This window comes from Phyllobates terribilis, unplaced genomic scaffold (assembly GCF_046119375.1).
Source record: "Phyllobates terribilis strain yellow unplaced genomic scaffold, ASM4611937v1 Scaffold_11__3_contigs__length_659146591, whole genome shotgun sequence".
Taxonomy (NCBI): Eukaryota; Metazoa; Chordata; class Amphibia; order Anura; family Dendrobatidae; genus Phyllobates; species Phyllobates terribilis.
Window position 1 is genome coordinate 164113714 of NW_027362771.1, and position 26414 is coordinate 164140127.

Genomic DNA, 26414 nt, shown 5'->3' on the forward strand with positions numbered 1-26414 from the left:
GATGACAAGGGCCAAGATAATTCTATGGGTCTATGAAAAGCACATACAGCCCACGGATGGATCCGTGTGCCATCTATGTGCTGTTCGTGTTTAACGTTCTAAACTGTAGGAGAAGCTTTGTAAATTATTTCTTTATTTATCCATCTGTGAAAAACACTGATGACACACTGATGGTGAAAATGAACACACAGATAACACACTGTTGGTAAAAACGGACACACAGATAACACACTGGTGACACACTGATGGTAAAACGGACACACAGATGACACACTGATGGTAAAAACGGACACACTGATGGTGAAAACAAACATACGGATGACCCACTGATTGTAAAACAGACACACGGATAACACACTGATGGTAAAACGGACACACAGATGACACAATCCCAATCTCTGATGATCCCTTAGATCGCCATCAATTCTATTATCATCAAATGGAGAGAACACGGTACCATAACAAACCTGCTGCCAAGAGAGGGCAGACCACCAAAACTCTCAGCTCGGGCAAAGAGGGCATTAATCAAAAAGGCAGCACAGAGACCAAATGTAATCCTGAAGGAGCTGCAGATTTCCCAATCAGAGACTGAAGTATCTGTCTATAAGACTACAATAAGCCGTACACTCCATAGCGGTGGCCTTTATGGAAGAGTGGGCACACAAAAATTGTAAGGCTCATTTTGAGTTTGCCCAAAGACATGTGGGAGACTCCCCAAATGTATGGAGGAAGGTGCTGTGGTCAAATGAGACCAAAATTTAACTTTTTGGCCACCTAGGTAAACGCTATGTCTGGTGCCACACGAACACAGCTCATCACCCCAAGAACACCATCCCCACAGTGAAACATGGTGGTGGCAGCATCATGCTGTGGGGATGTTTTTTGGCCGTAGGGACAGGCAAAATGGTCTGAGTCAAGGGGAAGATGGATGGTGCGAAATACAGAGATATTCTTGAGAAAACCTGTTTCAGTCTGTCAGTGAATTGAGACTGGGACGGAAGTTCTCTTTCCAACAAGACAATAACCCAAAGCATACTGCTAAAGCAACACTCGAGTGGTTTAAGAGGAAATGTTTTGGAGTGGCCTAGTCAAAGCCCAGACCTTAATTCAATTGAGAATCTGTGGTCAGACTTGAAGATTGCTGTTCACCGGAGGAAATCATCTAACTTGAAGAAGCTGGAGCAGTTTTGCCTTGAGGAATGAGTAAAAATCCCATTGGCAAGATCTGGAAAGCTCATAGAGACTTATCCAAAGTGACTTGCAGCTGTAATTGCAGCAAAAGGAGGCTCTACAAAGTACTGACTTTAAGGGCGGTGAATAGTTATGCACACTGACGTTTTCAGCTATCCTGTTCTATTTGTTGTCTGATTCACAAAAAAAAAATAAAACCAAATGTTCACAGTTGTAGGCATGGTCTTTACATGAACTGATGCATACCCTCAAAAAAAACTGTGAAATTCCAGGTTGTGAGGTAGCAAAACCAGAAAAAAGCCAAGAGGGGTGAATACTTTCGCAAGCCACTGTAAATGATCAATATTCCTACTGTCAGTATTTTCTTACAAATACATCTCATATTGCCTGACAACACTTAGTTTTGTATGATCTTGCAGGCCAGGATGTACACAGAGCCTTGGATAATCCTATGGTGGATACGAGCATGTTGGAGGAATATATTAGCAGTGACTATGCATTTGGAGCATTGTAAGTGATAATCACTTGTTTTCTTATCTCTGTGTAGTCTATATACTCATGTTTCTGTATGCATTTTACTGTGTTCATGGAACCATTGTAAAACTTGATTAGGTAAACCAATCAATTTCTGTATTATATTCTTATCACTATATATACACATACTGCCTTTCTCTGTCTTAGGGTTCGTGCACACAACCGATTATATTGGATGAGTAGAGTGCTATCCGTAGTTTTCACAGATAGCACTCATACCCATACTCATACCCATCAGTGACATGTCCAATTTTGAAAGGAGTGTGAGATCAGAATCATTGCTACAAATCTATGGGTCCATGAAAAACATCGGACCACACTCAGACGACATCCGAGTGCAGTCCGAATTTCACGGACTGACAGTATATAAAGGGTGGAGAAGATTTTTTTTCTTTTTCTTCACCTCTGAGAAAAACTGATGCTACTCTGATCAAAGTCTGATCAGAATAATCAGACTGTTTTTCTCAGAGGGAGAGAAAACAGTTGTGTGCACCTAGCCTCACGCCTCACAGAATAGATGTTTTTGTAACAATGAGCTAGAAAAAAGTTTTATCTGAAATATTTATATTGTGGGAAAAAATGGAACTGCTAATTAAGTTTAGATTTAGACACGATACACATCACTTTTGGTAGATCTGTTCTCTAAATGTGGCTATACACATAAAAATGTTTTTGCCAAGCATATTTATACAGTCCTGGTCATTGTTATTGGCACCCATGAAGTTTAAGTACATAATGTAGAATATCTCCTGAAAAAAATGAATCAAGTGAAACAGTTTTTTTTATAGACTACTCGTGTTATATACAAAAGAGCAAATGATAACCAATAATTTAAAATAAAAAACAATGAGAGGGAAAAATAGAAAAACCTAAACCTTGCTGTGACACTGGTATTGGCCCCCTTTACATTAATTTAGTATGGAAACACATTTTTACTCGCCTCTGGTAAATCACAAAAGAAATTCACCTGTGATTAATTGTCAGTGCCCATGTGACATGAATTAGCCAATGAATGATGACTTCAGTGTTTTAAAAAGCCACATGGTAGGCCCTGTTCCTTTGCCACAATGAGGACATCAGAACTGCTAACACAAGACTTCCAAAGTGTATAAGGCCATCTCCAAAGACCTTGGTATCCCAGTTTCAACAGTGCGCAATGTTATTAAGAAGTTTGCCAAGCATGAAACTATCAAGAACCTTCCATCACATGGGAGAAAGAGGAAAATTGACAAGAGATGTCTTAGAAGGTTGGTGCGAATGGTGGAAAAAACACCACGTCAAACATCCAAAGACCTGAACATCCACCTGGAACAGTCTGGGGACATGGTTTCAACAAGTACCATCTGGGGCACACTAAACCAAGGAGACGTTTATGGGCGAAAGCCAAGAAAGAAACCATTGCTGAATAAAAGACATAAAAGGGAACGACTGATCTTTGCCAAAGAGTACTTTGACAAACTATAATCCTTCTGGGTAAATGTTCTGTGGATAGATGAAACAAAAATAGAGCTTTTTGTCAATGCAAAGCAACAGTTTGTTTATAGACGGCGCAATGAAGCTTATAAGGAAAAGAACACTTTACCAACAGTTAAGCATGGTGGAGGATCCATAATGCTATGGGGTTGCTTTGCTGCGTTTGTTACTGGGAATAATAACCCTGTAAACATGCCAGAGCTTGAACAAACTGCAAAGGAAGAGTGGGAGAAAATTCCAGATGAGAAGTGCAAGAAGCTTATAGATGGCTACAAGAAACGTTTTCAGCCTGTCATTAATGCCAAAGGGTGTGCAACCAAGTATTAATTAGGGGTGCCTTTATTGCTGCACCTGCTGTTTATTCAGTTTTTCTTTGAAATTGCAACATGGAAGTTGAAAAACAATGATTTATTGTTGTATTACTTTGGATCACTAATTAGAAAATCCTTAGGATATAACTTTGGTACATTTCCATTTATTTCTGAAGATATTGTACAGTCTATGAAAAAAATGAAGGGGTGCCAATAATGATGAGCAGCACTGTAGGGTTTGTCAATGGGAATGGAAGAATAAGCCACTGTAAGGGCTCGCTCACATGAGCGTATAACACGGCCCAGTGCTATCTGATGTTTTATAGGATAGCACTTGGTCCAATGTTATACTATGGTGCAGTGCAGATCTGCAATTTTTTTTTTTTCATTCGAATTTAGCATGAGAAGACAATTGCAGCATGCCGCCGCTGCATCTGAGGATCGGATCACGCACACCCATACAAGTCTATGGGTGCTTGTAAAACCTCGGACTGCACTTGGATGTCATCCAAGTGCAGTCTGACATCCGCGAGACAGACAATGAAGGAGATGGAGAAATTAAGTTATCCGTCTTCTCCGCAACTGTGATACGATTATCTCATGCAAGAAATACAGCGTTTGAGCTGAATGTCTTTAGCATAATCGGCCTGATTCTCTCGCATGAGAGAATTGACAGCCATGTGACCCCAGCCTTGGACAGAGATATCCAGAGGTGGCAGCTGCTAATCCAACATGGAAACAAAAGATCCAGCATATCCAATTTCTTTTAGGTGTCAAGGAAAAGAAGCCACAGTGCACCTTTATATTGCTTCTTGGGACAAGGAATAGGGGAAACATTCTGTAACATTTCCTTGTAAAAAAAAAAACGATGGCACTTTGTTGGCCACAGGGTAGCAGATGAATGTATGGTAACAGGAGCTGCCATTGCTAGCACCCCCATGACCACTAAACCAAGGGTCTGAGGTCCCAATTCTCAAGGAGAACGAAGTAATAACACTCTACCGCTCCATTCAATGGCTATGAGACCGATGGAGATTGCTGGGTGAAAAATAATTACAATGACTAGTGTGAAATCCACACCAAAATTTGGCACAAGTTTACATCAAAATTTCAGCAAAATTCATGGTAGGAATTATCTGCCACATGTGGAAGTACCTTAAATTACCCTACTTTGGTAATTTTTCTTTACATGGTTTGGTATGAAAAAAAGCATAAAACTGTGTTTATCATAATGCAGGTTATGTTTTATAGAAAAGCTAAGAGGGCAGCTAATTCAGAAACCATTCAGGCTTCATGTGAAAGTTAATAGTTTTTTTTTTTTTTGAAAATCACACCAGTCATAGACTTTAGTGGGGATTTCCCACTAAATACATTTATTATCAGCTATGTAGGGGGTAAGAAATAAATATATGGTTGCTGGAGGCCACCCCCTCAATCCCAACAACGGGGGTCTCAAGGGTCCTTGTATGAATGGAGTCATAGTACGCAAACATGACCATCATTATTCCCAGCAGTGAGACCTTTCCCCCCCAGCGATCATACAATTATCACTTATTTTGTGGAGAGGGAATACGGTAAATATAATGTAGATCCCTTTAGGAAATAAAAACTATCCATTTTGAGTTTCGAGTTTCTTCCCATAAATTGTACGAAAAACATTTTCCTGAAAAGCCAGGTAATTTTATGGCTGTTCTTACATTTTATTGCTTTAAACTATGTACATTGCTTTTCTGCTATCTTTCATGCAGTTGGCAGGTTATTGCTGAGAACTTTGAGGTTAATGACAGTTATCTGATGTAAAGCTCACACACTGATCAGCAGGTAAATGCATTGGAATGGAAGAATATTTAGATTTGAGAGTCCTCAGTGGTTGATACCTTTTAACGGCTAACTGAAAAGATGGTAACAAATTGCAAGCTTTCGAGACTACTCAGGCCTCTTCATCAGGCTAGTATAACACAAAATCTGAAGAGTCACATATTTATGCACAATAAGACACAGAAATAATGCAATAGATAAGACAGGTGATGGAAAGCAGAGTTATTATGGAAAAGATAAACAGTTCTGGCTATAAATATTTTAGCAGTTAATAGGTAAGGAGTGTGAAGGTTTTATTGTCCTGTGACTAGGTCCAGTGTTATGATGGCCTCACAAGTCTGAGGGGCACATTCCTTAGTTGATGTAGAATGACATAAATCCAATGCGACACATTCATTCCTGCTCTGAAAGTGTCAAAGGTCATCATCAGTTTATATTCTGAGACTCTCCTTTCTGTTTGAAATTTGAAGCTACCTTTTAATACCAATAATTTCATGTCTTTTATGCTGTGATCAGGCTCTTGTAATCTGGTTCTCAATTGTTCTTGGATGGATGCCCTGATTCAAAAAGGTCTTTCTGAGGCCATCAAGGTGTTTGTCTCTATCCATAGGTTTGGAACATATCCGATTGTATCTGATGGCTTGGCTGTAAACAATAGAGTTTTTTATGTGTTTTGGATGGATACAATCGGATATGTTCTAACCCTACAGAAAGACCTTTTTGAATCAGGTCTACCATCCAAGAACAATTGCGAACCAGATTACAAAAGCCACAAGAATATCAAGGAATCATCTCCTACATTACAAAACCAAACAAGAAATCAACCGGGTGCCTCTAGAAGTCACCTACAATCCAAATCTGGAAGTGCTAAGGAGAGCTGCACGGAAACTACAACCCTTACTACAAAAAGATGCCCGATTACAATCCATATTTCCAGACCCCCCGCTTCTGTGTTTCAGGCAGCCCCCAAATCTAAGAAGCATCATTGTCAGAAGCTCCCTGTCATCTTCACCAGCTACAGGTACCTTTCCTTGCAACCAGAAAAAAATGTAAAACCTGTCCGTTTATAACGACCACAGACAAGATAAAGATCCCGACTTCACATCAGGAGTACAAGATCCCAGGTACTTTCAGCTGCATCACATCTATGTACCAAATGTCCAGCTGGGGGTCTTTATGTAGGGGAGACAGGGCAAAAACTTAGGACAAGGATGAATCATCGTCGCCACACAATAAAAGAAAAAAGAATAGATCTACCTGTAGCCAAGCATTTTTGTTCCCCTGATCTCAACATAAAAGACATGAAATTACTGGTATTAAAAGGTAACTTCAAATCTCAAAGAGAAAGGAGAGTCTCGGAATATAAACTGATGATGACCTTTGACACTTTCAGAGCAGGAATGAATGTGTCGCATTGGATTTATGTCATTCTACATCAACTAAGGAATGTGCCCCTCAGACTTGTGAGGCCATCATAACACTGGACCTAGTCACAGGACAATAAAACCTTTACACTCCTTATCTATTAACTGCTAAAATATTTATAGCCAGAACTGTTTATCTTTTCCATAGTAACTCTGCTTTCCATCACCTGTCTTATCTATTGCATTATTTCTGTGTCTTATTGTGTAGAAATATGTGACGCTTCAGATTTTGTGTTATACTAGCCTGATGAAGAGGCCTGAGTAGTCTCGAAAGCTTGCAATTTGTTACCATCTTTTCAGTTAGCCTTTAAAAGGTATCAACCACTGAGGACTCTCAAATCTAAATATTTTTCTATCTACTGGCTAACACGGTATAAGAATATATATTTTCCCTATATTGGAATGGAAGAAAATTCTCAGTATGTTTGGAGAAACTAAACTGCAAGCACCATATTCACAGAATGTGACTTTGGAGCAATTATTAGATATTGGATTACATTCCACAAATCATTTAGTAGGGTACGGGACATAGAGCAATGTAATAAAGGGCGGAAGTAGCAAGTCTACATATATGTACTATTCTGTTTGTTTTTCTACAGTCGCAGCTACGTGATCCAATTAGCAGATTTTGTGTAATGAGTTATTAATTCATAATCTTATTCTCTACTATAAACCAGATTACCGGACTCCCCACCTGATTCTGGATCAGAGCCATGTTCACCCCCACAAATCAATGGTAAATAAGGTCTAATATTACTAGTGCACCGTTGACGTTCTAATTACTAAGGAGAATAGTCAAAGCCAAGAATTATATCCTGCACATTGTACTCTTTTGACAAATGAGGCCTAATGTTTGTTGCCCCGTAGTTTATTAATTAATCAAAACCTAACACTCTTTGTTGCCCATAGCAACCAATCAAAGCTCAGTTTTCATTTCCAATACTGCTCTATAAAAATGAAAACTAAGCTCTAATTGGTGGTTATAGGTAATGAAGACAGTCTTGCTATGAGACTGTTTTGATAAATGAGGCCAAGTGTGTTTTGCTTTTGTACCATGGTTTTTCTATTTCAGGTCATTCAGAAAATGCCAGTCTAAAGTCAGTAATAGTGTTTGGCCAGTGCAATGAAAATGTGCAGATTTGTTTGGCTATGTTCACACTTGCATTTGGATATTCTGTTTGCATGTTCTGTTTTTAAAGGGAATCTGTTACCAAGTTTTAACTACACCATCTAAGAGCAGCATGACATAGGGGCAGAGACCCTGATTCTAGCGATGCGTCACTTACTAGGCTGCATGTTGTATTTTTGATAAAATCCATGTTTTATCTGCTACAAATATATCAGTTCTCTGAATGCTTTGCATAACCTCGCTCACATCACTGATTGGTAGCTTTCTGTGTACACTGTGCATAGGCAGAAAGCTCATGAATATGGAGGACTACATAAACAGGTTTACTATTCCTCTAGTGATAATCTCTTGCTGATAAAACAGTGATTTGATCAAAACTAAAGCAAGCAGCCCAGTAATATGATGGCATAAAATACACTTTATAGAGCCCGAGGGAAATTACACATCGCTAAAATTGACACATCGCTAGATTCAGGGCATCTGTCTCTACATTATTCTGCTCTCAGATTAGGTGGCAAAAACCTGCTGACAGATTCCCTTTAAAAACAAACAAAATAAATTTCTACAGCTTGGTTGCATAAATAATGCACACATAAGCAGAAGGGCCTCATTGGTTATTATGAGTTGCGTCTTAGTTTCGTAATGTGTCAAAGTTTTTTCTGCACTCTAAAAGTGGACATATAATTTTCAGAGAAATATTTTTCTTCACTTCTTCTCCTCCCCCTGTCTCTTAAACTCCTCATTCACTCTGAAAAAAACAACTCAACTCCATCTTGTGTTTAAATATTTTTATTGAAATTTTCCATAAAACGGAAAGAAAGGGAGGAGGGGGTACATAAATAAAAGAGGGAGGGGGGAAGGGGAACAGACATATTAAAACAGAAACATTGGGTTTCACATTTAGAATACAATAGTTTGCAATTCCCATAACACACGGGAACATATATAAAACTAAAAGATTCTCGTATATTAGCATACAATGTTGTTGAGGTTGATAAAATAAAGACAGTATTTTAAAGCAAAGTAGAGTAGAAAATCCGAAATGAAATCCAAGTCATACTGAGCATATTCCTCATCATCATCTCAAATTAAGATTGTCATAAAAAACGAAGATGAGCTAATAACAAACCTAGGCATGTCACCTAAGCCATGTTTGATAACATGGGAGAGTATTTTGAGGTCCAAAGATCCCAACGTTCTAAGTATTTTGAGAAGGAGTTACTCCTAATAGCGGCATTATATTCAAATATGCTATGTTGCGTCACTCTTTCTATCAAGTGTATTAAAGTTGGTGGGTCATCACTTTTCCATCTGGAAGCTATGATGAGTTTTGCTGTCAAGAGTATGTGTGAAATTATGTAACGCAGCTGTTTAGGAAAGTCTTCTATGCCTATGGATAAAAGAGCAAGCTGAGGAGTAATGTCAATTCTCATTCCGGTGATATCTGTTATGAGTTGTTTAATTCCTAGCCAGAAGTTTACCAATTTTGGGCTGCTCCAAAATATATGGGATAAAGTACCTGGGTTGTTACAGGCTCTCCAGCAATTTAGTGAGTTTACCGGATTAATACAATGGAGCTTAACTGGGGTCCAATACCACCGAGATAGCATTTTAAAGTAGGATTCATGAATCGTGGCAGAAGCAGTATTGGAGTACGTAATAGCTAATGTTTTTTTTAGTTTTTGCAAATCTATTTTGAGATTCAATTCTTGTTCCCATGCCCCTACGAATGAGTGGTCAGGAATGTCTGTCTCCTCATTGAGGATTTTATAGAATATGTTTGATTTCCAAAGTTGGGTCTTGTTTGGAGAATTTATAAGGTCTTGTACCATTTGTGGGAGAGAAAGAGTGGGAGAGGAATTTCCAAAATAGTTAGCTATAGATCTCCAACTTGTTCTCTCATCTCTAGGAAGAGAGAACTTGGATTGAAGATAATAGAAAGACGCTAAAGAGTCGTTTTGCATAATATCATCTACATACAGTACTCCCCTATCCAACCACGTCGATAGATTGAGTTTTGGTATTAAAATTTCCAGTACTGTGAGAGGAATATTTTTTATTGGTGTCGGGCTAGTTCAGTCAGGGGATTTATTTCCAAGATTTCTCCATGCCAGAATAGCAGCCCTCAGAGCGGGATAGTTTGGAGGAGGCCTGGAGGGTTCAATTAGATGAGCTAGTATTAATGCCGACATTTGTTTTGTTTGAACGATTGATTTTTCTATAAAAGTCCAGGCTGAGATATCTGAGTCTAACAACCATCCCCGTGAAAGTTTAAGTATTGAAGCTAAGTAATAATTATAGAGATTGGGGACTCCCAACCCTCCCATCCCCTTATGCTTTTCCAAAGATATCCTAGATATTCTTGGTTTCTTCTTGTTCCAAATGTACTTCAGCAATTGGGTTTGGAATTTTTGGAACCAGATTTTAGGAATAAAAACAGGAATAGACCTAATTATATATAAGAACTTGGGAAGGAGAAGCATTTTAAATGCCTCAATTCTGCCTAGCCAGGAGATCTCAAGTTTAGTTAGGTGCAAGTAGTCCTGATGAAAGGTTTTAAGTAGGTTAGAGAGATTCTCCTGGACTATGTCAGTTGAGGGCTTAGTTATGAGGATTCCCAAATAAGAGATTTTTCTTTCTTCCCAAGTGTATTCAAATTCTTCTTTAAGGTAGGCCAGTAGGGTACAATCTAAATTACTCAACTCCGTCTTGCTGAAAACAAGATGGATTGCAAATTCACTGTAGGATCAGATTATGACTGCCTATTGATTGTCATCAATGCTGTTTACTGAAAAGATAGGAAAGGGGCGCAAATAGTGCCGTTACCACATAAGATAAGAATAAAAAAAGATTCCTTTCGTATTTAGGTGCCGGAATCTCCTTTCTTCCACCCGTAATAAGTGCCCCCTGGCCCTTAGTTTGATCATGTGCCAGTCCTTTGTACTGACCACACATATATTTATACAGTACAGACCAAAAGTTTGGACACACCTTCTCGTTTAAAGATTTTTCTGCATTTTCATGACTATGAAAATTGTACATTCACCCTGAAGGCATCAAAACTATGAATTAACATATGTGGAATTATATACTTAACAAAAAAGTGTGAAACAACGGAAATTATGTCTGATATTCTAGTTTCTTCAAAGTAGCCACCTTTTGCTTTGATGACTGCTTTGCACACTCTTGGCATTCTCTTGATGAGCTTCAAGAGGTAGTCACCGGAAATGGTTTTCACTTCACAGGTGTGCCCTGTCAAGTTTAATAAGTGGTATTTCTTGCCTTATAAATGGGGTTGGGACCATCAGTTGTGTTGTGCAGAAGTCTGGTGGATACACAGCTGATAGTCCTACTGAATAGACTGTTAGAATTTGTATTAAGGCAAGAAAAAAGCAGCTAAGTAAAGAAAAACGAGTAGCCATCATTACTTTTAGAAATGAAGGTCAGTCAGTCCGAAAAATTGGGCAAACTTTGAAAGTGTCCCCAAGTGCAGTTGCAAAAACAATCAAGCGCTACAAAGAAACTGGCACACATGAGGACCGCCCCAGGAAAGGAAGACCAAGAGTCACCTCTGCTTCTGAGGATAAGTTTATCCGAGGCACCAGCCTCAGAAATCGCAGGTTAACAGCAGCTCAGATTAGAGACCAGGTCAATGCCACACAGAGTTCTAGCAGCAGACACATCTCTTCAACAACTGTTAAGAGGAGACTTTGTGCAGCAGGCCTTCATGGTAAAATGGCTGCTAGGAAACCACTGCTAAAGACAGGCAACAAGCAGAAGAGACTTGTTTGGGCTAAAGAACACAAGGAATGGACAGTGGAAATATGTGCTTGGGTCTGATGAGTCCAAATTTGAGATCTTTGGTTCCAACCACCATGTCTTTGTGCGACGCAGAAAAGGTGAACGGATGGACTCTACATGCCTGGTTCCCACCGTGAGGCATGGAGGAGGAGGTGTGATGGTGTGGGGGTGCTTTGCTGGTGACACTGTTGGGGATTTATTCAAAATTGAAGGCATACTGAACCAGCATGGCTACCATAGCATCTTGCAGCGGCATGCTATTCCATCCGGTTTGCGTTTAGTTGGACCATCATTTATTTTTCAACAGGACAATGACCCCAAACATACCTCCAGGCTGCGTAAGGGCTATTTGACCAAGAAGGAGAGTGATGGGGTGCTACGTCAGATGACCTGGCTTCCACAGTCACCAGACCTGAACCCAATCGAGATGGTTTGGGGTGAGCTGGACCGCAGAGTGAAGGCAAAAGGGCCAACAAGTGCTAAGCATCTCTGGGAACTCCTTCAAGATTGTTGGAAGACCATTTCCGGTGACTACCTCTTGAAGCTCATCAAGAGAATGCCAAGAGTGTGCAAAGCAGTCATCAAAGCAAAAGGTGGCTACTTTGAAGAACCTAGAATATAAGACATATTTTCAGTTGTTTCACATTTTTTGGGAAGTATATAATTTCACATGTGTTAATTCATAGTCTTGATGCCTTCAGTGTTAATGTCCAATTTTCATAGTCAAGAAAATACAGAAAAATCTTTAAATGAGGTGTGTCCAAACTTTTGGTCTGTACTGTACATGTAAATGAGATCTCCTCTGAGGAGTCTTTTTTCTAAGCTTAATTTTTCCAACCTGTCATCATATGAGAGGCCTTCCATCCCTTTTAATAATCTAGTTGCCCACCTTTGAACTGACTCTAACTTCTGAATATCCTTTTTAAAATGTGGAGCCCAAAACTGGATCCCATATTCCAGATGTGGCAGTGATTTATAAAGGGGTAACAATACATTGTGATCACCGGATTTTATCTCTCTTTTTATACACTTTATATTCTTGTTTGCTTTTGTGACTGCTGCTTGACATTGAGTACTGCTGCTCAGCTTACTTATAACCAAAATGCCCAAGTCCTTCTCCTGTTCTGTAGTCCTGAGTTTACTACCATTTAATCTATATGCAGCAGTAGGATTACTCCGTCCTAGGTGCATTACTCTACATTTATCTACATTAAACTTCATCTGCCATGTGTTAGCCCAGTCATCTTATTCAGATCGTTTTGCAATATTGTAATGTCAAGATCAGATTTTAATATCCTACATAGTTTGGTGTCTTCAGCTGACACTTTAATCTCAATCCCATCGACTAGGTCATTAATAAAGAGGTTAAAAAGAATTGGTCCTAGCACAGATCCCTGCGGTCCTCACTGCTGATTATATCCCATTTAGAGAACGTACCATTTACGACGACTCTTTGTTTACTGTCATTTAGCCAATTCCTTACCCATCTGCATCTAGTTCCCCAAGTCCTTGCTTCTGTAGCTTGAGTATAAGACTATTATGTGGTACGGTATCAAATGCCTTTGCAAAGTCCAGATAAATCATATCAACCGCATTACCAACATTCAGATTTGCACTTTCCTCCTCATAGAAACCCAATACGTTGGTCAGACATGACTTAACTGACAACCAGCATGGATTCATGAAAGATATTATATTATTCTCAGCAATATATTTATGCAGGTCATCTCTTATAATGCTCTCAAAAACTTTGCGCACTACTGATGTCAGACTTACCAGATGGCTGTTACCTGGATCCACCTTCTTACCTTTCTTAAATATAGGTACCATGTGTCAGCTATCCTCCAATCCTGTGGCACCAACCCTGCTACAGGGGAGTCTAAGAATATGAGATACATCAGTCTGTCAATTACTGAGCTCAATTCCCTCAGTATCCGTGGATGAATGCCATCTGGCCTGGGATTTTGTCAATGTTTAATTTGGTCAGACGCAGCCGTACTTCTTCTTTTGTTAAACTAGTTATATCAGGTGGTGAACTTTGATTTTTGCCTCGTTGAATGATCCTGGAACAGTCAGTTCATTGGTGAACACAGATGAAAAGTGCCTGTTTAATATCTCAGCCTTTTCTTTGTCCTCTATAATTATCTTATTATCATTTTTTAAGGGGCCAATACCATCCGCTTTTTTCTTTTTGGCATTGATGTATTTATAAATTTGTTGGGGATTTATTTTAATGTCACTGGTGATTTGTGTTTTAGTGTTAGAACCCTCCTGTTTGATTTTTACATCTTGTGTTTTGCGGTCACGTGACCATCTGCCTTTATATTCCAGCTCCGCCCTTTTGGCTGTGCTGGACTTCAATGTTGTTTGACTGTTTTGCTTGCCAGGTGCTTCTGTGCCTTTCTCTGTCAGTTCGCTTGGTCCTTCTGGGACCTCTAGTACCTTTTTGTCAGTTTATCTTTTGTGTTCTGCAACAACTTCTCTGTTTAGGAGGTGTCTCATTTTTGTTCCAGTCCTTAGTTCTTTTATGGACCCCTCCCCTTTATGCTTTAGGTCTTTGTTCAGACTAGCCGAGGAGTAAGGCGGGTCTGTTCGCTACGAACAGTCAGCCCGCTACATCGTAGGGATTCAGCTTAGTCTTACTGTAGGGATAGCTTTCCCCTTTCTTTCCTTAGTACTTGTTGCAGATCATAACAGTAAGTCCAGCCCAAAAAAACTAAAAGGACTGAAATTCGGAGATCAGTATGGCTTCCGTCCAGGATTTAGCTCAACGCTTGCAGGGATTGTCTCTGGAGGTGGCCGAGCTCCAGCAACATGTGAGTAGCTGTTCTGGAGCGCATTTTGTGGAACCCAAGGTAAGACTGCCTGATGTTTTTTATGGTAAACAGCAAGATTTTTTTCCTTTAAAAATGCTTGTTTGTTATATTTTTGTTTGAGACCAAGGTCCTCTGGGAATGAATCACAGCGCATTGGTTTTATTATGTCACTTTTTCACAATGAACCACAGGGGTGGGCCTTTTCTCTCCAACCTAATGATTCATGCTTAAGGTCTGTAGAAGAATTTTTTTCTGCTATGGGTCTATTATATGACGATCCTGATCGAATCTCATCTGCTGAGGCAGAACTCAGGCGTGTGAATCAGGGGTCAGGCGATGTTGAAAATTATTGCACACACTTTAGAAGGTGGGCTTCAGAAGTCAAATGGAATGATCCTGCTCTGAAATATCTATTTCTTGCTGGTCTGAGTGAAAGGGTTAAGGATTTGCTAATTGCTTTCCCCGCACCTGAGACTCTGCAGGATGCCATGCAATTAGCTGTTCGTGTGGATAGGAGGCTGAGATCTAGGCAGAATGAGGTAAAGACTCCTGTAATGCCAGGTCCTAGTCCCCAGAATATCTGCTCAGATGGCGGAGGACCGATGGAGGTTGGGGCGAAGTCGTTCCCCTCTCAGGAAAGAGACCGGAGGTTCGCCGAGGGATTGTGTCTTTATTGTGGTAAAGCTGACCATTTGATTAAGTATTGTGAGCTTCGTTTAAGTAAAGAAAAAAAAAGGTCAGGTACGCCTGTATAGCTTGTTTACGCTCTGCAGGAGTATTTCTTTCAGGGAGTACTACTTTGCATGAAAATTTGATTGAATTTCAGGTATTTGTGGATTGTGGTTCAACACTTAATTGATAAAGGGTTTTTGGAAAAACTTAAATTGAAATCCAAACCTTTGTCATCACCTATTTCTGTGATTGCAATTGATAACACTCCCTTGAAATGTATTACTCACAAGGTTGATTAATTTACCCTCACTATCAATGAGGGTAAACCAAGAAATTTTGGACTTGGTTGTTTTAAATAATTTACCCTCTCCTGTCGTTCTAGGATTGCCTTGGTTGTAATGGTCACATTGAGGTTGTGGAAAAAGGGGAATTACCTGTACCTATTCAAGATTTTTGGAGGGTTTTTTCAGAGGAGGAGTCGCAAGTTTTACCTCCTCATAGGGATTATGATTGCGCCATAGAGTTTGATCCGGGAGCTACCCTTCCCAAGAGTCGCTTGTTTAATCTGACTATCCCTGAAAGAAAGGCCTTGGAGGAGTACATACAGACTAGCCTGGCTGCTGGTCACATTGGTCTACTTCTAAGTCGCCTGTGGCAGTTGGATTTTTCTTTGTTAAAAAAAAGGATGAGGGTGTACGTCCATGTCTGGATTTTCGTGAAATTAATAAGATTACTGTACGCAATTCCTACCCACTGCCATTACTTCCTGACTTGTTTAACCAGTTAGTGGGGGCCAAGTGGTTCTCTAAGATTGATCTCCGGGGGGCATACAATTTGTTACGAGTGAAGGAGGGTGATGAATGGAAAACTGCTTTTAACACTCCGGTAGGTCATTTTGAGAATCTGGTGATGCCTTTTGGTCTTAACAATGCACCTGCATTTTTTCAGACCCTTATTAATGACATCCTGAGACCTTTGATTGGTAAGAATGTGGTTGTGTATTTAGATGACATTTTGATTTATTCGCCAGATCTGGAGTCCCATTGGCAGAGTGTACGTGAAGCTTTGCACTTATTGAGTGATAACTGACTCTTCGCTAAGCTGGAGAAATGTGAGTTCGCTGAGCAGAAAATTCGTTTTTTGGGCTACATTGTCTCCAGCGAGGGCTTTGTGATGGACCCGGTGAAGGTTCAGGCTGTTCATGAATGGCCTAGGCCTATTGGTTTGAAATCTATACAGAGATTTTTGGGTTTTGCCAACTATTACAGGAAATTCATTAAGAATTTTTCTGTAATTGTTAAGCCTCTAACCGATCTCACCAGGAAAGGTGCGAATACGGTCGAGTGGACTACTGAGGCCATTGAAGCATTTAAGTATCTCAAAGAGAGGTTCAGTTCTGCCCCTATCCTTATGCAGCCTGATGAGACCAAGCCTTTTTTGGTCGAGGTTGATGCTTCATCGGTGGGGGTCGGAGCAGTTTTGCCTCAGGAGAACAGGGATGGAGTACATCCTTGTGTTTTCTTTTCGAAAAAATTTTCAGAAACCAAACTGAATTATGATGTTGGAAATCAGGAGTTGCTGGCTATTAAACTCGCGTTTGAACATTGGCGTCATTTTTTGGAAGGCGCTAGATTTCCTATTCAAGTTTTCACAGATCATAAGAATTTGATCTATCTGGATGCTGCCAAGCGCTTGAATGCCCGTCAAGCTAGGTGGGCACTTTTTTTTTCTCGGTTTCATTTTTCTGTTACCTATGTCCCTGGTACTAAGAATGTTAAAGCCGATGCTTTATCTCGCAGTTTCTCTCCTACGGTCGGTGCGAGGAGGAGGAGAGCATTTTACAGAAAGGAGTTGTGGTGGCGGCATTGGATTCCGTTTTGGAGAATGGGATTCTGAAAGCTCAAGATGATGCTCCATCTAACACTCCCCATGGGAGGTTGTTCGTGCCTAAAACCTTTAGGAGAGATTTGTTAGTGGAGTGTCATGAGTCTCGGTTGGCAGGTCATCCAGGATTTTCTGAGACTAAGAGACTTATCAGTCGCAGTTTTTGGTGGCCTGGATGGCAGAAAGAAGTCATCAAGTGGGTGCGTCAATGTATATGTGTGTGCTAGGTCAAAAGCTTCAAATATTCCTGCTGCGGGGTTGCTTTGCTCTCTGGAGGTTCCTAGTGCGCCTTGGACGCATCTCACAATGGATTTTATTACTGATCTGCCTGTGTCCGAGGGTTTTAGTGTCATCTGGGTGGTCGTGGACCATTTTAGTAAGATGTGTCATTTGGTTCCATTCATTAAGTTGCCCTGCGCCAAGACTCTCGCTGAGGCGTTTGTTAAGGAGATTGTCAAGCTTCATGGCGTTCCCACGAATATTGTTTCTGAAAGAGGACCTCAGTTTGTAGCTCGCTTTTGGCGTGCTTTTTGTGACAGGTTGGGAGTCCATTTGTCATTTTCGTCTGGGTATCATCCTGAGTCTAATGGACAGACTGAAAGAAAGAACCAGGATGTAGAACAGTTTTTGCGTTGTTTTGTGGCAGACAATCAAGAGGTGTGGTCTGAGTTTCTGCCTCTTGCAGAATTTGCTCTTAACAATCATACATCCTCCACAGCTGGGTGTTCTCCATTTTTTTGTTGTACTGGGAGACATCCGTCTTTTGGTTCATCCTCCAAATTGGGGTCGGCGGTGCCAGAGGAGGAGAATTTTTCCGGTGATTTGGAGAGAGTTTGGACTAATGTACATTGCAACCTTCAAGAGGCTAACAAGAAGTCCAAGAAGTATTTTGACAGGAAACATAAGGAGGTATTGTTTACTGTGGGTGACATGGTTTGGTTGTCCTCAAGGAACTTGCGGTTGAGGATTCCCTCTAAAAAGCTGGGTCCTAAGTTTGTGGGTCCATTTAAAGTGCTTCAGGTTATTAACCCGTCTGCGGTTAGGTTGGATGTCCCTACTTCCTGGAAGATTAATCCTGTGTTTCATGTTTCCTTGTTGAAAAAGCTGATGTATCAGATAGGGATGCCACTGTCACAATTCCTCCTGTGGTGGAAGACGGCGAATATGAAATTTCTCGTATTTTGAATTCTAGATGGCATAGATGGAGATTACAGTATCTCGTCTCCTGGAAGGGCTTCGGTCCCGAAGATAACTCCTGGGTAAGGGCGGATGATGTCTCTGCTCTTAGGCTTGTTAGAGCTTTTCACAAGAGGTTTCCGGATAGTCCAGGAGGATCCGGAGGATCCTCATAAAAGAGGGGGTACTGTTAGAACCCTCCTGTTTGTTTTTCCATCTTGTGACCATCTGCCTTTATATTCCAGCTCCGCCCTTTTGGTGTGCAGGACTTCAGTGTTGTTTGACTGTTGTGCTAGCCAGGTGCTTCTGTGCCTTTCTCTTGTCAGTTCGCTTGGTCCTTCTGGGACCTCTAGTACCTTTTTGTCAGTTTATCTTTTGTGTTCTGCAACAACTTCTCTGTTTAGGAGGTGTCCCATTTTTGTTCCAGTCCTTAGTTCTTTTAGGGACCCCTCCCCTTTATGCTTTAGGTCTTCGTTCAGACTAGCCGAGGACTAAGGCGGGTCTGTTCGCTAGGAACAGTCAGCCCGCTACATCGTAGGGATTCAGCTTAGTCTTACTGTAGGGATAGCTTTCCCCTTTCTTTCCTTAGTACTTGTTGCAGATCATAACATTCAGTAGCTAACTTTGCTAGCTTGATTTCTTTCTTACATTTTTTATTGAGATCTTTATACTCCTGAAATGATATTTCGGTATTCTCGGCCTTTAAGATTTTGAATGCCCTTTGTTTTTGTCCTATTAAACTTTGTACTATCTTATTTATCCATAATGGTTTATTTTGATTCCTGGACATTTTATGACCAGAAGGTATAAGTTTTCTACAGGATTCTAGTAGTATATCCTTAAACATGCCCCATTTATTTTCCATATTCCCATGGTCCCAGTCTATAAGATTAAGCTCTTCCCTTAATTTGTTGAAATCATCTTTCCTAAAATCCCAGGTTTTTGCATATTTCCTTTTTGAAATGTTTTATTGAATATTACATTGAAACGTACTATATTATGGTCACTGCTTCCCAAATGCTCCCTGATCTGTAGATCTGAAATTGTATCTGGTCTATTTGACAGAACCAGATCCAGCAGATTACTTCCCCTGGTTGGTTCATCTACCAGCTGAGAGAGGTAATTGTCCTGCACTGTGGATAAGAAATAGCAGCTTTTAGCATAACCAGAAGATTCTATATCCTATTGAATGTCTGAATAGTTAAAATCCCCCATAATGAGGACCCTATTATTATTTGCTGCCTTTTTAATTTGTTTCAGCATTTCATCCTCTATCTGTTCAGCTACTGTATATTAGAAGGCTTGTAGCAAACTTCAATTAGCAGCTTTCCTATATTGCCATCCCCATGTACATTTACCCATGCTGACTCTACATCTCCCCCCAATTTCTTCATTGAGCACAGGTCTTAAGTTGGATTTAATGAAAATACACACCCCGCAACCTTTTTTGTCTTTCCTGTCTTTTCTAAATGTAGTATATCCCTCTACATTTGTCACCCAGTCATGGCTTTCGTCAAGCCAGGTTTCCGTAATGCCCACCACATCATATTCTATGGCCGACATGAGAGTCCCCAATTCATTCATTTTGTTAGCAAGACTCTTTGCATTTGCCAGCAGACATTTAATACTATTAGCACATTTGTTACGCCTACTCAGCTCCCTACTTTCCTTGCATATCCAGCCCCCCTAAATCACCATTAACCCCTTCTGTCTCTCTCTGTCTACTCTATCTATCCCCTTATTAGCACAACTACCCTCCCCCAGATCCTAGTTAAAAAGCTTGTTCATCCATCTGACCATTTTCCCCCCAGCACAGCTGTACCCTCCCCATTTAGGTGCAGCCTGTCCCTACTGTAGAGCCTGTAGCTGACAGAGAAGTCGGCCCAGTTCTCCATGAACCCAAACCCTTCCTTCCTGCACCAATATCTAAGCCACTTATTTATGTCCCTAAGTTCCCATTGTCTGTCTATTAAAGCTCGTGGCACCAGCAGTATTTCTGAAAACACCACCTTGGAGGTCCTGGCCTTCAACTTCTCTCCTAGTTCCGTGTAATCATTTTTGAGGACCGTCCACTTCCCTTTAACTTTGTCATTGGTACCGATGTATACTATGACGGCTGGGTTTTCCCCAGCCCCACCCAGTTAATCGCCACCCAGTAGCTCAGAGACAACTGAAATTTGGAGAGTGATTTTGCAATGGGGAAAAATGATGAAAACGTAGGATACAAATCATATAATGGTGAGAAATACCATTATTCCCCATGTACACACATATGACAGCTTATTCTGAAAAGTTACTTGAAACAACAGGTACACTTTAAACGTGCCAGAGGACCACTGCAGATGTTTCCCAGTTATATGTAATGAAAGCTTAAAGTGACCAACTCTTGGAAGCTGCTGCAGACCCCCAACCTCCAAATAGTAGGTTTCTACAGATTTGCCATAAATATGTCTGTAATATCCCTTATTTATTGACAAGTTATGGAATTATTCAATACACTTTGCTCCATCCAATCCATGGGGCTCATAGAGTTTGTCATAATACATCAATCTAGACCAGGGCTTCTGAATCTACTGGAGCCTCACCACATAGAATATGTTGATGTCCAGCCTTTGTACCAATGGTCAAAAACATGCTCAAAATGAAAAACTGTACTGATTTACTCTTCTAAAACATTAAAATCAGCCCAAAATTAGTCAATTATGTTGCTAAACCAGAAATTGCTGAAGTTAAAGAAAGGCTCATGGCTTTTGTACAAAAGCCTCCCACAGTTTCAGAATCGCTGATCTGCACAACCCTTTGAGAACTCAAAGAAGCAGCACAAACCTGCCTCATACCTAGACCAATACTTTTAAAGTAAAAAGCACTAAATGACCATTTTCAGTCTTCAAATAAAGAATGTTTCATAGTAATAATGTAACTGGAGAATTTAATATGGAGATGAAACAGAAGGTATATTGCAGAATATTTATTACACAATTAGGCTTTATTTATGAGAGATTAGAGAACCCCATTATGACTCCTGTTTTATGAATTGTTTACTACATTGGCCAAGTAATCTCACACTTATTACATCAGACATTTACACAATACAAACTCTAATTCATTTTGTTAATATATAACCAGGGCCAGGGTTCAATTCTCTACATAATTTTATGTGATACTTTTTTACTGGATGACCTTATTTTATGAACTTTACTGCTTAGTTACAAAGTATAAATCAGTGCCACTTGTTGACTTCAAAAGCAGTACTACCATCTTGATAATACCCTTCTTATTAAAAGGAACAGTGGCGTACCCCTGATAGTGGCAGACCACATGGCCTCTATGAGTTAAGGAGGGGCCCCTGCCTGGCTTTGACAGTATCTGCTTCCTCATAGTCGGGGGGCGGGGGGCTGCGAGGTACATTGTTTGATGGGCTGTGGAAGGCATCTTACTGTGTGGGGATCATATAGTGTGTGGGTTGTGGGAGGCCATCATGTTGTGTGGGGGGCATCATAATATGTGGGGTGTTATGAGAATCATCATACTGTGTGGAGTGCTGTAAGGGACATCATACTGTATGTGGGAGCCATCATACTGTGTATGGGTTGCTTTGTGGGACCTCATAATGTGTGTGAGGGACTGTGAGGGCCATCATAGTGTGTGGGGGGACTGTGGGGACCATCATACTGATTCTGTTATTAGATCATGGGCAGCATGAATCAGAGCCTGGCTGTGCAAATGCAGACAGATATGATTAACTCTGAAACGCTGCAGTGTTTCAGAGAAAACCAGCAGGTGACTATAGGTAGAGACCTGTCTGATGCGGCCTGCAGCTGGTTTCTCCCTAACAGACTCCAGGTGATTGACAGGTCTCTGTCATGTGTTTATATAAGGAGAGACCTGTCAATCACCTGGAGCAATACAGAGAGAAACTGGTTGGGAATTGCACCAGACTAGTCAGATCTCTACTATTCCCAAGCTGCCTTTTTAAGCCATGTTTTCCCTGAAATGCCAGAGTGTTTCAGAGAAAAACATACCTGGCTTCAATTTTGCAGCCATATTCTGATTCATACTGCCTGTGATTCGGGAAGCATGTATTTAATGACAGGTTCCCCTTAATGAAAAATGGCCATCAGAGGTGTAAGGATCACAAAATCGTCTCAGCATGTCTTTCTATTTCAGGTCGAATCCACCCTACTCCCTGGTCTAATGGACTGCAGCCCTCACTTTCCACAAATTCTTCAGGATCCTGCAGATACATGGAGCAATCACCAAACTCTGGTGGCCATTCCCTTCCGGCCTCACAGAATACTTGTATGAAAGTGAACAGCCAAGGCTTAGCGTGGAATGGCTCTTCTCCACCATCTTGCATGGAATATAACTATCCATATATTCAGCAGAGCGTCTCTCCCAGCAACAGGTAGCATTAAGACATTATAGTGTGATTCTTATGCTTGATGATCAGTACTTGCTCAGAATTCCATACATGTCATCTATGAAAAAACATTTCCAAAAATAGAAAATTCTGCGATGTAAATTGTGTAGATAGATTTGGATAATGGCTTTATTTAAATAGAGGTAATTCATTTTCTCAATAATTTTTTTTAATTGCTTTAAAATGGCTGAAACTGCACGGCCAGACACCAGTCTATGCTTGTTGTCTGTGGATAGATCCATTGTGTAAATTTGGAAACAGACATATGCGTTTTTCTACCACTAGATGGCACTGTAGTAATAGACCTCATTGTTTTTCCTTAAAATGCCCTGTGGCAGGTTTGTGTTGTGCCATTTTTCCATAGAGCTGCATAAAAAATTATAGGCAACTGATTGGCACAAGTAACACTCCATTTACTGCTCCACCTACACCAGATTTCGCTTTTATAAAAACCCTATGAAAATTAAAGAAAGATTTTCTTTTAGATTGTGAGACTGCAGCAGATGTGATAAATAACAAAATAAAGTTCACTCGCCTCTTCTTTTCCGCAGCAATCCAGTGTAGAAGTTACAGACCAGCCGTCCTCCCGGTCTTTGGCGGCAGATACGTGGCTGCTGCAGCTTTCAAGCGCCATATTACAGGTATCATGGCTCCTATCACTGGGCGATGATGCCAGTAATATGGCATATGACCACTGAGGCCACTGATTGGCTATTGAGTACAGACCACTTGTAAGATGTTACGTTAATCCATCTGCTGCGGTTTCAAATTCTTCTCAAAAGCTAGATAACCCCTATAAAGAGGACTTTTCACCACATTTTTCATGTTGAACTGGACACAAGATGTAGTAGTGGCTGTGTAGCGTCGGCGTCCCTGCCCCCTGCTAGGCAGGGACGCTGTTCCCCTCACCTCTCTGCTCCGAGCCCGGCATCCTCCTCCCGCTCTGCTGGCAGCGCGCGCTCCTTCCCGGCCACTGTGCTTAGGGCGCGCGCTCCCTCCCTCTTAAAGGGGCCGCGCGCGTCGACGTAAGGAGTCCCCGGCCAATGGCCGGAGGACTTCACCATATATAAGGCACCTCCTCCAAAATGGAGGTGCCCGAGCAATGTTGTTGCACTGTTCACTACTCTGCTTCAGCCCTCAGGTCCCGTTGCCAGTTACCTGTCAGTTACCTGCCTGATTCCTGCCAGAGTCCTGCCAGTTTGCTGTCTGTTTCCTGCCTGATATTCCTGCTACCTGCTTGCTAGCCTGAGGTCCGACGGTCTGCCTTCCTACTTCTGTCAGTCTGTCTATGGACCAGCTTGGCCGCTCACCTGGGAGCGCACATCTGCTACCTGCCTGCTAGCCTACCTGGAGGCTCCGCCGTCACGTGCTGTGACCACCTGCTATTCCAGAGACTCCTGCCCGCTCACCTGGGAGCGCTTCTCCGCTACCTGCCTGCTTGCCTACCTGGAGGCTCCGCCGTCACGTGCTGTGACCACCTGCTATTCCAGAGACTCTTGCCCGCTCACCTGGGAGCGCTCCTCCGCTACCTGCCTGTTTGCCTACCTAGAAGATCCGCCGTCACATGCTGTGACCACCCGTTCATCCAGAGACTCTTGCTTGCTCACCTGGGAGCATACATCTTCCATCTGCCTTCTAGCCTACCTGGAGGTTCAGCCATCACAGGTCGTACCTACCCTTTACCCAGAGACTGCCCCGGTCACTTGCCGTGACCTCCAGCCCGTTCATCCAGAGACTGCCCCGGTCACTTGCCGTGACCTCCAGCCCGTTCTTCCAGAGACTGCCCCGGTCACTTGCTGTGACCTCCAGCTCGTTCATCCAGAGACTGCCCCGGTCATTTACCGTGACCTCCTGCCCGTTCACCCAGAGACTGTCCCGGTCACCTGCTGTGACTGCCTGCCCGTCTTCCCTGGTCGCCACCCGCTCCCTTACAAGGACCGCCCCTTTGTATAGTAGCTCAGAGGTTCCGCCTCCCAGACCCGTTACAGTTTGCTCGGGCCATGGAACCCGGTGGCACCCAAGCTCCCTCGCTCTCGGACCTCTGTCATGAACTGTCCCGTCAGAGGTCCCAACAGGAGTCCATCTTGGGTCACCTGCGGAATGTCAATTCTCGCCTGGACACTGACTGCTCCACCAGCAACCTCCGCCAGTGCCATGACTCGCAACCCGGCAGCCCCGCTGCCCACCAATACCATGGTATCCTACCCCGGACCCCGGCTTTCTGCACCTCCTCGCTTCGGAGGCGACTCCGCTCAGGCTCGGGGCTTCATAAATCAGTGCACCCTGCACTTTGAACTCCTGTCCCACCAGTTTAACTCCGACCGGGCCAAAATTGCCTTCATCATGTCCCATCTCACCGGGGAGGCCCTGGCCTGGCTAAATCCTCTATGGGAGAGAGGAGACCCCCTGGTGTCCGACTTGCCTGCCTTTCTCACGGCTTTCCGGAAAGTCTTCGACGAACCCGGACGGAAGACCTCATCCGCATCATCTTTGCTACGCCTCCACCAGGGAAATCTCACCGTGGGCCAATATGCCATACAGTTCCGTACCCTTGCCTCGGAGCTGGCTTGGGATAACGACGCTCTGGTGTCTGTCTTCTGGGAGGGTCTGTCCGGCCGTATTAAAGATGAACTTGCTGGTCGAGACATTCCTACCACTCTCGATGACCTAATAACTCTTGCCACCCGGATTGACCTACGGTTCCAGGAGCGTGCCAAAGAGGTCACCCGTGAGAGGAGGTTTCCACGTCTAGCTCCTACTTTTCAGAAACCCGTCACTCCCTCCGTTTCTCCCCAGGTACACTCTCCTGAGCCTATGCAGGTCGACCAGACCAAGATGGTCAAAACCCGTCAGGACTTACGCCGTGCCGAAGGGAGCTGCTTCTACTGTGGCAGTAAGGAGCACCGGATCCGTACCTGCCCGGAGAGGTCGGGAAACGCCTGTGTCTAGGTTCGCTCAGAGAGGTCGACCTAGACAAGAATAAATCCTCTCCATCTCTGCTACTGTCAGTCTCTATTATCTGCAGGGAGAATCGTTATTTCGAACTAGCCCAACTTGACTCTGGAGCGGCCGGGAATCTTATTTCACAGTCCCTGGTAGAAAAATACCGCATTCCCACCAAACCTCTGGCTGTACCATTATCTGTCGCTGCTGTGGATGGGGGCCTCTTACCACGTCCCATCCAACTCATCACCGAATCCATAACTCTGCAGGTGGGAATGCTGCATTCTGAGAGCATCTCTTTTCATGTTCTGCCTGGACTCTCTCACGCCCTCTTACTAGGTCTACCTTGGCTCCAGAGACATGCACCCGTGCTTGACTGGCAGACCGGAGAAGTCCTTCGCTGGGGACAGGACTGTCATAAGACTTGTTTGGTTCCTGTTCATCCCGTCCGTCCTTCTCCTACCCCAACTAATCTACCTGGACTTCCGATTCCCTATTGGTCATTTGCTGATGTCTTTAATAAAAAGGAGGCAGAGACATTACCCCCTCATAGACCATACGACTGTCCTATCGACCTGTTACCCGGTACTACTCCTCCCCGTGGGCGTATTTACCCATTGTCCGCTGCTGAGACCCGGTCGATGTCCGAATATATTGAGGAGAATTTGGCCAGGGGATTCATCCGGAAATCTACCTCCCCGGCGGGAGCAGGCTTCTTCTTCGTAAAAAAGAAGGACGGCTCTCTCCGTCCCTGTATAGACTATAGAGGCCTTAACCAGATCACGGTGAAGAATAAGTACCCCCTTCCGCTCATTCCAGAAT

At 42.3% G+C, this 26414-nt stretch overlaps 1 protein-coding gene across 2 annotated transcripts in view; it reads left to right on the top strand.

Annotated features, from left to right (window-relative positions):
- Nucleotides 1–26414, top strand: part of MYRFL (myelin regulatory factor like) — a 257278-nt gene that overhangs the window by 74213 nt on the left and 156651 nt on the right. Inside the window, exons 2-4 of one of the 2 annotated variants that reach the window (XM_073651777.1) lie at nucleotides 1611–1701; nucleotides 7429–7487; nucleotides 22397–22634. In XM_073651777.1, the coding sequence (XP_073507878.1) occupies nucleotides 1611–1701; nucleotides 7429–7487; nucleotides 22397–22634 (388 nt within the window). The remainder of the gene's footprint in view (nucleotides 1–1610; nucleotides 1702–7428; nucleotides 7488–22396; nucleotides 22635–26414) is intronic. The other variant, XM_073651778.1, reaches the window with a different exon arrangement.